The sequence below is a fragment of the Tauraco erythrolophus genome, chromosome 9 (assembly GCF_009769465.1).
Source record: "Tauraco erythrolophus isolate bTauEry1 chromosome 9, bTauEry1.pri, whole genome shotgun sequence".
Taxonomy (NCBI): domain Eukaryota; kingdom Metazoa; phylum Chordata; class Aves; order Musophagiformes; family Musophagidae; genus Tauraco; species Tauraco erythrolophus.
Window position 1 is genome coordinate 15108238 of NC_141473.1, and position 16858 is coordinate 15125095.

Genomic DNA, 16858 nt, shown 5'->3' on the forward strand with positions numbered 1-16858 from the left:
TTGTATCTATTCTAAATCTCCCCTCTTTCAGTTTAAAGCCATGGCCCCTTGTCCTAACACTACATGCCCTTGTAAAAAGTCCCTCTCCAGCTTTCCTGTAGGCCCCCTTTAGGTACTGGAAACCTGCAATAAGATCACCTCGGAGCCTTCTCTTCTCCAGGCTGAACAGCCCCAACTCTCTCAGCCTGTCTGCATAGCAGAGGTGCTCCAGCCCTCGGATCATCTTTGTGGCCTCCTCTGGACCCGCTCCGGCAGCTCCATGTCCTTCTTGTGATGGGATGGTTTCTTCTCTTTTCCTATCAGAAAAATCAGGGCAAAAAAATCTATTAAACTGGAAAGCAGCCAGTTGAAAGTCAGTGCTTTCTGCTGGAAGTGCACAGTTACCCCCTGCAGTACAACACCCGCCACTCCGCTCGGGCTTCACGCCGAAGAGGCAGTTTCCAGCCCGTGGGTATTTTTGCCGCGTCTCCCTTTTTCCGCACTGTCTCTCTCAGTACGCCCCGCTCCCGGCGCGCCTTCCCGGCAGGCGCCGCGCGGAGCCCAGCCTACACTTCCCAGCAGGCACCGCCGCCGGAGGAATACATCACCCAGGCGGCGCCGCGCCTCCGCTCCGCGCATGCGCCGCCGCGGGCTGGGCTGTTGCTCCCTGACGGGCGGCTGCGGCGGGTCCTCGCCATGGAGTCCTACGATGTGATAGCGAACCAGCCCGTCGTGATCGACAATGTGAGTGCGGGCGGCCGCGCGTCCTGGGAGCCGGGAGGGCGGGAAGGGCCCGCGGGCCGCAATCCCTTTGTCATCGGGAACGGCCGCGCCCTGCCTGCCGCCGCCACCGCCTGCCCCCCCCCCCGCGCCGGCCTGGCCGCCGTCTGGGGCCCTCGTACAGCGCCGTACGCTGCGTCCTCCTGGACCGCCGCCGGGGCGGGGCCGCCGCGGCTCGGAGCGCCGCGATTGGCTGAGGCACTTGCTCCTCACCCGCCGGAGGGCCGCTGCCCCTCGCCGGTGGGGAGCGGCCCCCTCCGTCGCCGAGGTGCCTGCTGGCTGGGAGGGGCGGGGCGACCCTATTGGCTGGGGCGGCTGTCAGTCAGCGAGGGCAGCCGGCGTTACCTGCCGAAGCGGGGCTCCTCCCGCCCCGCTGTAGCGGATAGCACCTGTTCTGATTGGCAGCTGGAGCTGTCTGTCAGGCGGGGCTGCACCCCGGCTCCGCCTCGTCCCTCTTTGTGCCTTGGCCACAATGGAGGCTGGGGGGCCTTGTCCGGGCTCCCAGCGAACTCTGCCCAGCGTGCCCTGGGGGTGCCCGCTCCTCGCTGCTGAACCACACTGGGGGTTGTGCCTCGCAGCAATCCCCCTGCCACAGGCCTGCTGCGAAAGGGGGATGGCCACCCCCAGCACCAGCCACCCCTTCCTTGCGCATCCAGCCCAGTGCTCGCAGCGAGGGAGTGCCAGCACCCAAGGCGTGCTGGCACGTGAGTTTCCCCATGAACTCCCGTGCTGAAGCCCACAGGAGGCAGAGCTCCTGAAGGAACTGCTTCCAGCATGGGTTGCATCAGCTTTAATTTGACAGTGGGGTGTGGTGTTGCAGATGGCTTCTCTTAGCTGATAATGCTTCTCGTTAGCTTGAAGCAGACCTTCAACTTGTGTGGGTAATAGCTCGGTTGGAGACGAATGAGAGTGCCTGCATGCCTTGGTGAGATACTTATGGCTTCAGTTCTGATTAGGCCCCTCCATGCTGGCGTCCCAAGAGAAGGGACTGTCCTGGAAGGGGTGGGAAGGCCTGTCTTAGAGGGAGTCTCTTTCAGTGTAGTGAGTCACAAATTCATGCTCCTCCCTTCTGAACTCTACTGCTGTGATTCAGATTTTGTTGTTTCAAAGAGTCGGTGTTATGTTCTTCTCTTTCTCCATAATCTTAATTTCTGCTGAATCTTTTTGCCATGTGACGTGGACTTGCTAGCCTACCACTTCTCAACCTATACCTTTTTTTTTTCCCCATAAACTGGATGATCGTAGATCTTCTTAGATCAATCTGTTTATTCTTCTGACTCCTTTGTTTTTGTTTCCGATTTCCTCTCTACAACTTGAGCTCTCTGATACAGTTTTAGTTTTGTTTCTTCCTCTGGAATCACAGCAGAGAGATTTAGGTTAGACATCGAAGGAAAATATCTAATGGAAAAGGAGATTAAGCAATAGAATTGACTATGGGGAGAAAAACATGTTATATTCTTTAATGTCTCCGATAAAGAATGAGTTAGGTTAATCGTTCTTAGAAATGACTGTTGAGTTGGTTTAACAGGAGTTGACTGGGAAAAGACTGGAGTAGCACTGGCCCTGCTGTGGTGTCAAGCGAGCAGCTAACCATTAAAGTTATTTCCATCCACTCTGGTGCTGTGAGGATGAGTTTATTGTGCTATAGTCATATAATAGCAGCCTGTGTCTAATTTCAGCTTTTCTTTTTGTTATTTAGCTCAGTGATTGTTGCCCCTGTTTCAGACCTGAAGAAGGGCTCATGTGGCAGCAACTGACTCTGTTTCTTTTCTCGTTTTATCAGCTGGTCTTATAAAAGCTAATTCTTCCTCTCGCCTCTGATAAATGAGTTCCCTCACTTCCCCTCCCTGTACAAGTAGAATGAAGCAGTTGTTGTGACATCTGCCTCTATTGCTGGCAGGCTGTCAGCCGAGGAGCCTTGTGGTGACACTGCATTTTTGGTACTCTTCTGAGTTCAGGCAGGACGGGAAGTGGAGCTGTACAGAGCAGGTACCGGTGTTCCTGCTGCCTCGTTACTGCTTTTCCTCAGAGAGCTGCAGGCAGCTTTTCAAGGCTGAATGTTATCCTGTCTCATGTATGCTTGTGTATGGGAGGCGGAAAGGAGGTACTGAGCTGGTGAAAAGCCAGACCCTCCCAGTCCCAGCCCTGCTCTAGCGTCTCAGCGTATTCTGGAAAGAACATTAGGGTATGTACCTAGAAACTCAACAAGGAGGTCTTTTCTCTTACCAGACAGTACACTCAGCTCCATGTTTTCAGCAGGGAGTACTTTGTAATATACAGCAAGAGGTCGGAGCTGTCCCTCAGCACAACCTTAATGCTCCTCATTGTCCAATAAGTCATTTTCAAAAGAACTGTGTTCCCATCTTGCACTCCAACAAGTTCTCTCCGAAATAAGTGGTCTGGGAGCCCTGATGAATGTTATGCACATGTAAACAGATGGCATGGTTCAGCCATGGCCCAAGCAAGTGCAAATTTCTTGACCTCCAAAGAATTGCCTCTGTTTACATAAAAGAGGATGAAATTTGTCTTTGTAGTCTAAGTGGTGGCATTTTAAACAGCGGAGCTGTCGTTAAGGGCTGTCGTGTCTTTGGTTTGTTCTTGATCTTATAAAATGTGTATCTAATAAAATAGTTTACAGCAATATGAAACATGCCCTTTCCATAAAAAGTGCTGCATGGCAGATTGACTCTCTTGGCGATTTCCATTTAAATTTGAGTCCCAAATGCATCAAGATGAATGAATCAATGACTGACCAGACTAGCTACAGAGCTAGTGGAAGAGGCATGTTCTGTTACTTCAAGGTACTCCCGAGGATCTTCCATGACCTTTGCATTTAACATGCAGTTTTTCTTTCTTCTTTTATTCTGTTGCTCAGATAAAAAACCAAACCAACCAAACAAAAAAAACCCCACCAAAGTGGGATGAAAGCCCAGCCAGCCAGCATAGTTACTGGTGGAAGGATATTAACTTTGAAATTCTTTTTAAGTTTTAATAAATCAGAGCTTGTAGCAAAAAGGGGGGATGCATGTTTTTTTTGCTTAGTTGAAACAAAGATGAAAAAGCAGGTCTTTACTTTAAACCTTCTGAATCAGCCAGGATTATTTCAAAATTAAAACCTTTTCGTCTCATTGTATAGGAATCTCAAACTGGTCTATAATAAATAGGTTTACTCAGTGTGCACATCTTCAAAGAAGTAAAATGTTTTCAAGAAAAATTGAGAAGGTCATAAGGGGCTGTTGGGTCTTTGTAGTGTGGAGATAGCAAACAGCTGTGCTCCATTGCTTCCCGGGCACTTGGAAGCACAACTATGTTGAAGTCTCATCCTACCAGTACGTTCGAAAGTCATTCGTCTTTGACTCCAGCTAGGAGTTCTGAGCCACTGACACATTTGGTTAACTTTGAACTTCAATATGTAAATCTTAAAATGCATAACTTTCTGGGAATCTCACCAGGACCCACTGGGTAATTTTGGGCCTGGCATTAGGAAGTTTTGATCTCTGCATTAAAATACGAGTGTCATTGTTCTCCTGAAACCACCTCGCAGCAGCAGACTGTGCTGGCAGCAAGATCAGTCATTATCTTAAATAAAATATTCAATAAGCACAATATTCTGGTGTGGTTACACTATGTTTTATTCAGCTTTTTTGCTACAAGGCTTGATAAAGGTTGGTATTATTTCCCAGGTATAGAGTTGTTTATAAGCTATGATAAGGAAAAACAAAATAGTGGTTTTGTTTTATTCCTTGCTTGACTTTGAAGTGAATAGCCAGGAGAGAGTCTGTGTAAAGGGAAGTCTTTTTAACATGTCACAGGCCACGTTGTCACACTGGTGCCTGTTGGAGTGGACCTTGGGGATGCCACTGGAGCCAAGTCCCTCTTGCCCGGAGGGAGTAGTCCTGCCCAGGTGCCAGCTTCGGCGTGCTCCTTGAGCTAGCCTGGCTGCAGGCATTTGTCAGGAGACGAGGATTCGAGCAATCTGTCTTTTATAACTAGCTAGGTCTGGTTTGCAGAGTGTTCCTGATACTCATATCTTACAGATGCATCCTGGCAAATCTGACTCCGGCAGTTTTAAGGCAGGAGTGCCTCGGCCCTGGTGGCAGAGCACACATGCTCTGTGCACAGCCCAGCACCTCAGCTGAAACTGCTGATGAAAGTAGCTTGGGAATAAGGCACTGGCCTGTGAACTGGAGAGGCTGGGGCTGCCCTGCATTCCTTTCTGCTGAGCCTGCTCTGGCTGGTGTAACCCCTGGCACTGGAATGGGGCAGGCAGCCGGGATGGCAGCATCAGAAACCGCTGCAGCCAGAGCTTGTCTGGCAGAGCCCTGAGCAACTCAGTTGGCCTCAGCCTCCAAGTGAGTGAAAGCAGTGATGCTGACCCACACAGAGGTGGTGGAAAGGGGAAAGCAGTGGAGGAGCTGTGTCGCTGCTCATTTTAAAATGCTCTAGGGCAGCCAAAATGTCTTTTTGGCCTTATAAACAGAGCAATCCTGCTGCAGAGCCCTTGAGAGTGAACAGGTACTTCATAGGTCACTGGTTTCAGTATAAACTCACATGCTTTTCTCCCAGTATGAGATAAAGTGGAACTGCTCCTCTTTCTGCAGAAGAGCTTGCTCCCATGGAAGTCTGGGATTAGCAGTGAAATAGTTGATCTGAGGAGATCCTATGAAAATCTGCTCTTTAGCAAAACTTGGGTGTTCCTGCAAGCTTCTTGTTGTTTCAAGATGTCATTCCCTTGTGCAAGGAGAGGAAATGGAGGAGGGAAGGAGTCAGCACAGATCCAAGCTGATGATGGGTTTCCCAGGATGCCTCTGGATGATACCGATGGGGACGGGAGCCGTGGGGCCAGCTGCCCAGTGCTGCTTCCCTGCCAAAGCCTTCCCATGGCTGGTGTTGCCCGCTCGGTGTTTGCTGCTTGTGCTGCTTTGAACATAGCAGAAGGCTTTCCGGATTTGCGCCTTTCTGACTGCCATACCTAAACTCTTCTTCCTTGTCCCTTTTAAGCAAGCCCTATCCTGTCAGCCACTCTTCCTACTCCCTTCTCTGACTTCATCCATCCTGCTGCTTCTGAGAGTCCTGCGGCCTTCATTCTCCCCTCTTTAGCAGCAGCCCCTGAAGCTGACAGGGTTTGCTTTTTCTTCCTTGGCTTTCTGAAGTGCCCTCTTCCACCCAGAGAGTCTTTAAGATCGATGGAAAACTGTAGAGCTGAGATTTAGCCTCCTGCACCCATAGCAATAGCAATGGGTAGAAAAATACTACTCTGTAGAGAGCAGCGTTTGGATGTGTACTGGAGCAGTACTGGGATGCTCGTGGGTGTTTGTGCCACATGTGATGTGTCGCTGCCAGGGAGGGTGCCAGTTACTCCCCTCTAGTGGCCAGGGTGGCCTGTTGGCACCTTCCTATCCCCAACTGTGCCTGGAGAATCAATCCCAAGGGAGCTTTGTTCTTAGTGAAAAGAAGAGGATCTGACAGTGCTGATATACTTTGCTACTCCTTTAAAACTTGCGAAGATGACTGAGTGAATGATAAGCTTATGTATTTATCTGTTCCTTCCACAGGGCTCGGGCATGATTAAAGCAGGTTTTGCAGGCGATCAAATACCGAAATACTGCTTTCCAAACTAGTAAGTATTCTACTGGTCTTGGTAAGCTCTTAGTACCATATACCAGTTCTTTGGTATGAGGGGAAGAATGGTCCAGTTTTGTAACTGGAGCAATGACATTCTTTTTCTGCTTGCTGCACAGAAACATCAGGGAAAGGAAGTCTCTGCTATTAAGTACTTCGAGATTTTGTGGGAGGTGGGGGAGACAAACTGTAGAAGATAACAGTTTGTCAGGCTCAACACCCAACCAAAGCTGTAGGATCCTTTAGTCTTGAGACATAATTTTCCAACCTAAGTGATTCTGTTAGGACAAAGGAAGAAGACAAAGTTGGGATGAGAGGTGAGAAGACCTCTATATTTCTTTGGTCTGACGTTTTGATTTCTGCCAGACTTCCTTGGAAGTTTTCTAAGAGTTTTACTAGAAGAAAGACTGCTGGATCAGGAACTCTGAATAGTCACTGGCTTTTATTTTCAATAGGGTGGGGTTTTAATGAGTATATTTTGTTCTGAGCAATGTATATAGTGAGGTGTGGTGTGGGACTCTAAATGTCTAATCTGAGAAGCCTACCTGAGGACAGGCAACACCATGTGGATCTGTCAGCTCAGACCGTTTCTGAGTCTGGCCATGTTCGCCCCAGGCACTGTTGGAACAAGTGAGTCCTGAATCATCAGGGAAAGCATGGCCAGACTCAGCTGGCTTATGTCCTGCCAATTCAGACATACCTGCAATCTGTTCCCTTCACCTCTGATTCTAAGATTAGCTCAGACAGAGCAAACCTGGGTTTGCCTGTACCTGGTAGTGCCCCCACACTTGCCCATTGCTTTAGAAAGTACTAGGTGGGACAGAGAGGAGCACAAAGTAGTTAGTCCTTGGGTGCATCTGAGCTCTCTCTAGCAGCATTTATACTCTTGCCTCTGTTCTAGTGTGGGCAGACCAAAGCACATTCGTGTTATGGCTGGTGCTTTAGAAGGGGACATTTTCATTGGTCCAAAGGCAGAGGTAAGAAAACCTGTATACTGCATTTCTCCATATATCTCGATGTGCTGCTGTAAAAGGGGCTGTAGCAGTTGTGCTTAAAAGGGCCATGATTCCTTGGTATCAGCTTATCGATCTGAAGAGCAGAACACGTCACTTTTAAGTGTGTTCAAGGGAGAGTGGGAAGCTTCATTAAATTCTTGTGCCAACCTGCTGACCACAGACCTTTTTCCTAAGTCCTTCTGTATCTCTTCTTTTTTCTTTAGGCTCCTTCTAGGTTCATATGGTTATGTCACTGTCCTTTTGACTGGTAACTTTAGAAATGGACCTTACTTAGTTGCTTTTTATCTCCCTGGTGTGGGCAAGGAGCTTGCTTTCCACACTCCTGCTTTTGTCAGCATGTAGTTGTATGGTCTCACATTTCTCGTGAGCCCTCCGACCTACATTCCCCAATACCACCCTGTTACGTTTTATGTCATGACTGAGCTGGTAGAAAAAAATGCTATTTGATAGGTGGCTGTATGTTGGCTTGAAAGGATGGAATATGCTCTGCAAATGCCAGACTTTCTTACTTGGTATAAAAAGGCATTGTTTAATCTCATGAGTACTTCTCTGGGAGAGATGTTAGTGATTAATGTTCAGATTCTATACGCTAGAGATAAGTTGTCTTTTAGTGGAATCAAAAATAAGTGAGTCTGACATTAAATCATGGTCATAGCGCTCGGAAACGTGATTGTTTGAGTCTGACAGATATGCTCTATTGTCCTTTCTGTTTGCTCAGGAGCACAGAGGTCTCCTCTCGATCCGATATCCGATGGAGCATGGCATAGTAAAGGACTGGAATGACATGGAGCGCATTTGGCAGTACGTGTATTCAAAAGACCAGCTTCAGACATTCTCAGAGGAGGTGAGATACCACATTATGTAATGGCACAAGCGTCACTCAGTGCGCGTATAACTCCAGGAGCCTTGGAACTCCAGGAAAGATTTGGGACTTTTCCTTTGCTCCTCTTTCTGAATGTGTCTGTTGTTAAAATAGGCTTTTTCACCTCTCAGGAGATACTGCACAAGAAGTGTCCAAGCATAGTTCCTCCCCAGATCTAGTGTTCTGGCCTGACTGAAAGTCTGACTTTCAACATTTGTTATTCACACTCTCTGTAGCGATTCTGCTCTAGGCCAAGTGCTTCTAGCCTTTCCTGTTCTGCCTGTGCATCAGGCATATCCACTCAGCAGTGACATGATTTGAAGTGAGGAAGGAGAAAACCACAATCCTGTGGTCTGGAAGGAGCTGACCAAAAAAATTATACAACCTATTGCTCTCAGTCATTTAATAAGTGGAGTAGGAATACTTCTGCCTGCTTGTGCTAAGACCCTATGCCTTCACACTTTCCTGAGGTCTGTGTATTTTGAGCAATCTGGCTGACTTTTGGCACTCGGAGTCACCTTGCCCATCCTTCATGGGGCAAGGTCACTCACAGAGTAGATTTCCTAACACTTCTTTATAACTAGACCAGAAACCTCCTGGTCTTCCGACTTAACAGAGGTATTCACAGTCTAATACAGCTCAGTAGCTGAAATTATTCCCTTCTACTTGTCCTTTCACACCAGTGGTTCCTAAAGCAGAAATTTTCAGGAACGCACATCTAGCTGCCTCCTGGTTATTGCAGCACAGCTCCTTCTTTTTTTCACTAGCATCCTGTGCTGCTGACGGAAGCACCCCTAAACCCACGCAAGAACAGAGAGCGTGCTGCTGAGGTGTTTTTTGAGACCTTCAATGTGCCAGCACTATTCATCTCCATGCAAGCTGTGCTTAGCCTGTAAGTGTCTTTCGTCTTTGATTTGTGCTTGTGAAATGTCACTGTGAAATCTGTTTTTTCATGAACCAAAAAAGCCTGTGGAAGACCACTCTGATGTCTGACTTATCTCCTTTTCACGCAAGAGCTGAAACTCAGTTTTAATTTCTATAATAAAGAGTTTACAGAAATTTGCTGAACTATGATGAGAACTAGGTTTCCAGAGGGCTTTTTTTTAGCCCTGGTTCATGTCAAATCTCTGCTCTGTGAGTTGAGCCTGGATGTGCTCCATGCTTGGGGTCACTTTGAATTGGTTGTTCTGACTTGGTTGTTTGCCCCTTTGCTAGCTACGCGACTGGGAGGACTACAGGAGTGGTGCTGGACTCCGGGGATGGCGTTACTCATGCGGTTCCCATCTATGAAGGCTTCGCCATGCCTCACTCCATCATGCGGATTGACATTGCTGGCCGTGATGTCTCACGCTTCCTGCGCCTCTATCTCCGGAAGGAAGGCTATGACTTCCACACCACCTCCGAGTTTGAGATTGTCAAGACCATCAAGGAGGTGATGCACTGTCTGTTTCTGTTTGTCCAAGAAGGGATTTCTGCCCAAGGGAAGCTGTGACTTTTGAAATCTGGTGGGAAGTGCCAGCCTACCTAGCTCCGCAACTCAGTCCCTTATCTACCTGAGGGGGACTAGGGCCACAAAGATGATTAAAGGACTGAAGCATCCCTCATATGGGGAAAGGCTGAGAGAGCTGGGACCGTTGAGCTGCCAGAAAAGAAGGTTGGGGAGGATCTCAGCCATATGTAAAAACCTCTGAAGGGAGGGCGCAAAGAAAACAGCCAGGCTCCTTTCCTTGATGTCCAGTGACAGGACAAGATGCACAAACTGAAGCACAGGAGGTTGTCTCTGAACATAAACTTTTTTACTGTGAGGGTGACCAAGCACTGGCACAGATTATCCAGAGAGTTGTGGAGTCTCCATGCTTGGTGATATTCAAAATCCATCTGGACATGGTCCTGGGCTGCACCTGCTGTAGATGACTGTGCTTGAACAAGGTGGGGTGACAAAGATGACCTCCAGAGGTCCCTTGCAACCTCAGCCATCCTGTATTCTGGGAGGCTTATAATCAAGGTCTCATCTAATCCCTATTGAGGGGCTGTTAACATGGAGGTGAAGTCAGACTGGTTGTTCACAATCTGTTTTGCGTTTATCTGTGCTGCATTTTCTTAGGGTCTGATGATAACTTTCACTAGTGTTTGTTTACCCTTGAGGGCAAGGTTCTATAAAATCCATGGCAGGCAGGGATCACAAGTGGAACATTGTAAGTTGCTTCTTTGCTCCCCGTAAAAGAATTCGCTCACAGCATTTCATTTACAAAAGATTCCCCTCTTTGTAGGGCCTGCAGTGTTTAGTGACCTTAGAGCTATGCAGGAGTTTGGAAAGCCATGAGTAAGATCCCTAGCCAAGCAGTTACCTTGGTTTCTGTTGTGTGCCAAGAGAGGAGGACGGAGGTGGGACAGTGAACGGTATCTCAGAGCTGGTGACTGCTCACCGCAGCTTTGCTGCATCGCTGCGCTCACACAGGTGGGTTGCTGTCTGATTTCAGCAGGGCTGCGTGTGACTCGGGGCTGCCTGCGCGTCCACGCCTTCGATACATGGGGTCAGTCTTCAGATGGGTACCTGTGGCTGTGATTTCTGTGTGCTGATGCCTGGCAGTTGCTGCCGTGCTGTGGGCCCCCATCACACGCTATGATTGCTGCAGGTAACTCTGGGCTGAGCCAGCGGCCTGTGCCAGGGCTTGAGAGCATTAATGAGCTCTTCTTGAGCCTGTGACCTACCGCCAAAAGACCATAATGGAAGTAGTTTGCTTGTTCTGCATGGCCATGGCTCAGTGTGGCTGTGCTGAGGGAGCAGACTTTGTTTGCCCTCCTAATCTGTTGCGAAGTTACCTGAGCCCACCTTTGTACAAGGTTAATGTCACTAAAGATGTTTCAGGTGCATGTTTTACGTTGCCCTACAGTAGGTTGGAAGCACTCACAGGATAGTTACCCCATCTGCACTAGAGGGAGATAACTTCTAAGCAGTAAGAGAGAGCTGGAAGCGAGAGGTGAGCAGCAGCTAGAGGGGTGTGAGCATCCTTGATGTCTCTAATCATCACACGGAGCTGTAGCGTGAATAGGTGTTTTACCTGATGTGAACTCAAAAGGTCTTTTCCCCAGGACAAAATCTTGTTGAAATTGGTCTCCCCAAAGGGATACACAGATTGTGATTGTTAGTGAGAAAAGTATTTTTGTCAGAGGCTTTGGAGTTTACCCTTCTCATCTTCCTCTCCCTGACTCTGTTTCCTCTCCAGCGTGCCTGCTACCTGTCAATAAATGCACAGAAGGACGAAACTCTGGAGACTGAGAAGGCTCAGTACTACCTGCCAGATGGAAGCACTATTGAGGTTTGTAAGGACTGCTGTCAGAGGATTCCTGATGTGAAGCACAGGGTTTCCAGAATAGCCGTCTGCCTCGTGATGGGAAATTTAATGCAGTGTTAGATGAGAGGGGATAAATTTTAAAAAACAGAACTCATCCCAGGCTGTTGACTGGGCACTAGAACTTTTGGTGGAAGAAAACATTATTAGAAACTTCACAGCTTCTACTGGACGTCCTGGGTAAGGGTGCAGCTATGACCATGGGAGCTCTGAGCTGTTGGAGTGCAGGCTCTGACCTAGCAAATCTGTATGCAGATCGGGTATGAGTGTGGATAGTAATCAGCTCCCTGTAAATTCAGCAAGGGTTTTGTGTGTGGCTTTTGTCCTGCCTGGAGGTGCAGAAACAAGTGCTTTGAAGAGTGAGTTAGGAATACTCCTCAAAAGACTGAGTCCTCTACAGAATGGTTGAAGGAGGGGAAATACAGGTCTTACCTCCAGCACCAGGGGTGGATCTGCTCCCTTTTCTGCCAGTGACCAGCTGTGCAGGGCTCAGCAAGTTTCTTCCTCTCTTTCATCTGCAAAATGGAAGTAGCGCCTCTTCTAGGAGTAGTAGACCAAACTGGTGTTCACTTGGGAGCTAGTGACGAAGCATGAATGTCCAGGAAACTTCGTTACCCTGAAGTTTCACCAAAGACAAGTCCAAACTGTAGACAGTGAACAGAGCCACATTGTTCTCTCTTCCTGTCTGTGCTGACTTCTCCCCTTGCAGATCGGCTCTGCTCGTTTTCGAGCCCCGGAGCTCCTGTTCCGGCCAGACCTGATAGGCGAGGAATGTGAAGGACTCCACGAGGTGCTCGTTTTTGCCATTCAAAAATCAGACATGGACCTGAGACGAACGCTGTTCTCCAATATCGTGCTGTCTGGAGGCTCCACACTTTTCAAAGGTTCCTGCCTCTCCTCTTTCAGTGGGCTGTGACATACCTGAACTCTTGCTTCTTTCTCATGTGAAACTGGGAAGATATATAACCTGGATCACCCAACGTGTCCTGTGGGATGAGGGCAGTGGGAGCTCTGCTCTCTCAGGGTGGGGTTACTGCCTAATTTTGTGAGTCCTAGTCATACCCTTCTGGGTGTGCAAGACATCTCTGCCCTTGTACATCACCTCCTGGGCTTGCTGGGCTTTTACTGTTTTCCTCCTGTCACTCTGCCTGTGTCAGGACTGAATAGGTGTGCTTATTTCTGCTGCTCTAGTTCGGGATAGTTGAGACTAGGTACCTAAAAGGCTCTTGCATCTCCTAAGGTTCCCTTAGGTCTCTGGTGTGTGAGAGAGTCCAGTGGTCCTGGTACTGCATGAAATGTCAGCTACATGTGTGCAGAAAGCTTTCTACCCATCCCCTCAGGGCTCAGCTAGTCCCCATCGACTTAAAGATACCTTCTGTCAGAACCAGTCAGCCTGTTATCCACAGGTGGACATCTCCACATAGGTCCTGGTCTTCCTGTTCAATACCTGCTCCCCTGTAACAATGGGCTGGGCACAGGAGAAATGCCCGGGGAAGGAGGAGGGAACTGGTGCATCTGTGGTCCCAGCTAAAAATCTTGTTTGGTTGTCTCAAGTTGCTGTGGAGGGATAGAGCCCGTTGTGCCAGTGTTTGAGGTCTGCCTGAGGGAGACAAGATCCCGTTATCTCGCTGGCTGTGCTTCTCCAAGCTGGTCTTTGTGAGGTCTGGAGTGGGATAATTCAATAGGACTGCATAGGACATGTCCACATTGTCAGTAAATGGAACTTGGGATTTTGCTGAGGGGCTCAGACTACATGTTTTCTGTCTTGTGCAGGCTTTGGTGACAGGCTGTTGAGCGAGGTGAAGAAACTAGCTCCGAAGGACGTCAAAATAAGGGTAGGAGCAATCTCTTTTGTGTTTATCACTTACTACATGTGCTGTTCTGTACCCTTTGAAGAGCCACGCTGAGAGCGCAGAGGCCGTTTGCTTCAAACCAGAAATTACTTTCCTGAGACAGCCCAACATTATTTGCTGTTGCAATGAAAACCTGTGATGTTTGGTTTCATCACAGAGAAGGTGGTGGCTCCTCTGACAACATGACCCCTCTCCAGGATCCTGGACCACAGTGGCTGTTTTGGGGAGTGCTGCTGAGTGTCTTTCTGGTGGGAGAGATCATACCTGTTTTTGTCAGCTGTTAGCCTTAGTGAAATGGGGGCAGCGTGCCAGGTGGAGCAGACTGGGGCTTGGGAAGGTACTAACTGATTCTCTCTTTCTCCCAGATATCAGCTCCTCAGGAGAGATTGTATTCCACGTGGATTGGGTATGTACTGCACAGCGACACGTCTTGCTGTGGGATGAGGGCTGGGGAGGCGCAGGCTGTTGACACTCACACTTGTCTCTTCTGGTGCTGTGTGTCGGGAGGGTTTCGTCGTTCAGCTGCACGGTGCTCAGCGTGGTTACTGAGCTGACTCCATTTGCGCTGCCAGCCCTGTAGCCTTTCTGTCCTTAAAGCTCCTGCAGGATCTGTTGATTTTCCTTGTTGTACCAGTCCTGATGTCCAATCTAAGGTAGAACACGCTCATAGGTAGTACATTCCTTAGGGCAGAGGCTGTAGGTACATTATCCCTCTTCCGCACGTCTCTGCTGCAGATTGGGAGAACTAAACTCTACTCCATAATCCTAGAAAGTGAGAACAGATCCTGTGTGAAGAGAGCTGGTCTTTGGAGCAGCATCAAGCAGGTTGTTTGGGAGGGGGTGGCTGGTGCCAGGCTCTGTAGTGCTGGCACGTTTGAGGCTAATGAGAGAGGAAGTGACTGTCCAGAGACTGTTTCTGGTGTGGATAACTGGGAGCCCCAGCACCTCTCTGACGTGGGGAAGTGTCACGCAGTAGAAACAGCTCATCTCTGCAGAGATATGATGAGAGTGCCCCCAGCGCTTTCCTTTAACCCATAACATGCCTGTCTCTCCCCAGCGGCTCTATCCTGGCCTCACTGGACACCTTCAAGAAAATGTGGGTTTCAAAAAAGGAATACGAAGAAGACGGAGCTCGTGCCATCTACCGAAAAAGCTTCTAGCCCTGGGACCTGTCCTCAGTCTCCTCCGAAGACTCACTTCAGTTCTAAACTCGCTTTTCTGAGTCCGAGTGTCTGAGAGCTGCCTGTGTGTGTGTGTGTGCGCCAGCATGCCCCGATGTCACTGAGCAAAGACGACAGCAGCAGGAGGGTTGTATTAGTACTACTAACTTCTTATTTTTTTATTTTGTTTTTGTTTTTTAAATGTAAAGGAGAAAATACCAGTCTGAATTTCTCCAGAATGGCCCATTCCTTTTTCATTTCAGTCCCTTAATTTCTGTATCGCAATCAAATTTGTCACTGTAAAACAAGCAAGCAAAAACAAAGGGAACAGCTTATAGAAACTGCCTAGCAAGCCAGAAGGGAGCTAACCACTGCAGACTGCTCACGCAGGCTTTAGTCAGCCTGACTGCAATGCCTGGATCATCTGGAAACACATAGCTGAGGCCCTGTAGCTACTTTCTTCTTCAGCAGTGTCTTCACCATCAGTAGGTTTTTGAAGTTGGTTTTAGTGTATTTTTTTTATTGAGAGAGCGCACATTCTGGACAGTTAAGCCCATTTGCCCCCACTGTTTTTGGTGTGTGAGTGCGTGTGTGTGTGTGTAACTTCTTAGTCTGATGTGTGGGTCTGCACCGCAGCTGGAGAAGTTGGCGATAGGACTTAGTTTATATTGCATGGAGTAGAACAAAGCAAATCTAATCAGCGATCACTATACTAGACGGTTATTCTCTTGTACCTTGTTTTAAATACCTTTTCTCCTCTGAAGGCAAGTGCCCCAGAGTGGGGTGAAGGCACTTGTGTGTTCCCCTTCAGCCTGCCAAGATTCACAGTGCTGAGTTCTCACGTTCTTTTCTCTCTAAGGGTTGAGGCTGTTTCCCTCCTTCCTGCCATGTCAGGGCAAAGGGAGCATGTGTTTGCAGCCAGGCATAACTCTTGTGTACTTTATCCATTCTGGGGCAAAATAATAATTGGAAAGGTGCATTGTAATGTAAGAATTGTTTTATTTATTGAAATGTCTGAGGATATCTCAAATACTGACCACAGCACCTGGGAATTACGTTTTGGGTCTTCTTTGAACACCTGTTGCCCAGCTGTCCGTTGTTCGATGTTAACGCTGTTCACAGCACACACGCTTAGTGGAAGAGCCAGCCCTGCCACACCGCCCAGTAACTGCTCTTGAGGGAATCGTGCTGTCCTCTGTGAATGCACTAAATGAGAGGACAATGAGCCGTACCAGGATGTTGGTGTGAGCAGAAGGCTGTTGCCATGGCTGCGTTCTGCTGTACTGTGTATGCCTTTCTGCTCACCTGATGGCTGCTTTGCTTCTACTGCTTTTACAGCCATGGGCGGGCCTACAGCCCCGCTTGTGTTGGGGTGTGCCACTGTTTTCCCTTTAGGTTTTCCTTACATCTTATTTGGTGCTTTATTTTTTATTTCTAATGTCAATTTCCTGTAGTACCTGGCAGTAGCAGTGGGACTGGAGTTGCTCAGTGGCAGTTCCTCCCTGTTCCCTTCCTTTCTGTTCATTGCCACACATCACCTTGGGGTCACCCTCAAGTGCAGAGATGGGGTAAGAGCTGGAGGGCTGATGCAAGAGCAGCAGTGTGCTGCCCCTGCGGGAAGCACGTTCCCAGGGCTCACCGCTGGGCTCAGAGAGGCTGTAGGCAGGCCGGTGTGGTGGTTTCTTCCCAGCTGAGGCCAGACTGCTTGTTCGCCTACCCCCATCAGAGCAGACTGCTTTTTAAGCAAGAACCTGTCAGGTAGAAAAGAGCCATCAACACTCAGCCTTGTTCTGCGGAAAAAGTTGCGTCCTTGCTGGTTTGCTGCAGAGGGGAAGAAGCAAACCCCTCTTGGTTCAGTTACCACATGCCCCCCAGGCAGTGCCAGTACTCTATTCCTCCCCCTCCCAGCCCCTCTTCTGGCCTGGCAGAAGCAGCAGTGCTCCATTTTGTAACCTGCAGTGACCGGACAGAAAGGTGCTGTCTCCAATCTAGCATTCGTTTGATCTGCCTGCCTGTTCCCTGCACACTATCCAAACCGTGTTGCCTGGTGGTGCCCAGCATACTTAAATAAAGTCATTCATATACAACCCTCAAGCCTCCTGGCCTCATCTTCCCACATTTGCAATTTTAAGGAGGTAACTTGTGTTCTTCTCTTGCCTATGCAGAATTGTTGCTGGCCAGTCTCTGCAAGGAGACACCATCTCTGGTCCAGGATTGTCTTCCTGATCTGGCT

General features: G+C 48.7%; 1 protein-coding gene across 1 annotated transcript; it reads left to right on the plus strand.

The window, feature by feature from the left end:
* The first annotated feature begins 630 nt into the window (after positions 1-630).
* On the plus strand, positions 631-16700 carry ACTR1A (actin related protein 1A). Its single transcript, XM_086616802.1, has 11 exons — positions 631-723; positions 6315-6379; positions 7283-7358; positions 8116-8241; positions 9027-9151; positions 9475-9691; positions 11487-11579; positions 12322-12496; positions 13386-13447; positions 13831-13871; positions 14523-16700. Exons 1-11 carry the CDS (start codon positions 676-678, stop codon positions 14623-14625), a joined length of 1131 nt encoding a protein of 376 aa, XP_086472928.1. The 5' UTR covers positions 631-675; the 3' UTR covers positions 14626-16700.
* The last annotated feature ends 158 nt before the right edge of the window (positions 16701-16858 follow it).

Bases quoted from the DNA above. Each gene is read 5' to 3' on its own strand.
- ACTR1A (XM_086616802.1), top strand. From the start codon at position 676: ATGGAGTCCTACGATGTGATAGCGAACCAGCCCGTCGTGATCGACAAT. The intron at 7,359-8,115 runs GTAAGAAAACCT...CTGTTTGCTCAG, and splicing joins TCATTGGTCCAAAGGCAGAG to GAGCACAGAGGTCTCCTCTC. The intron at 9,692-11,486 runs GTGATGCACTGT...TTTCCTCTCCAG, and splicing joins TTGTCAAGACCATCAAGGAG to CGTGCCTGCTACCTGTCAAT.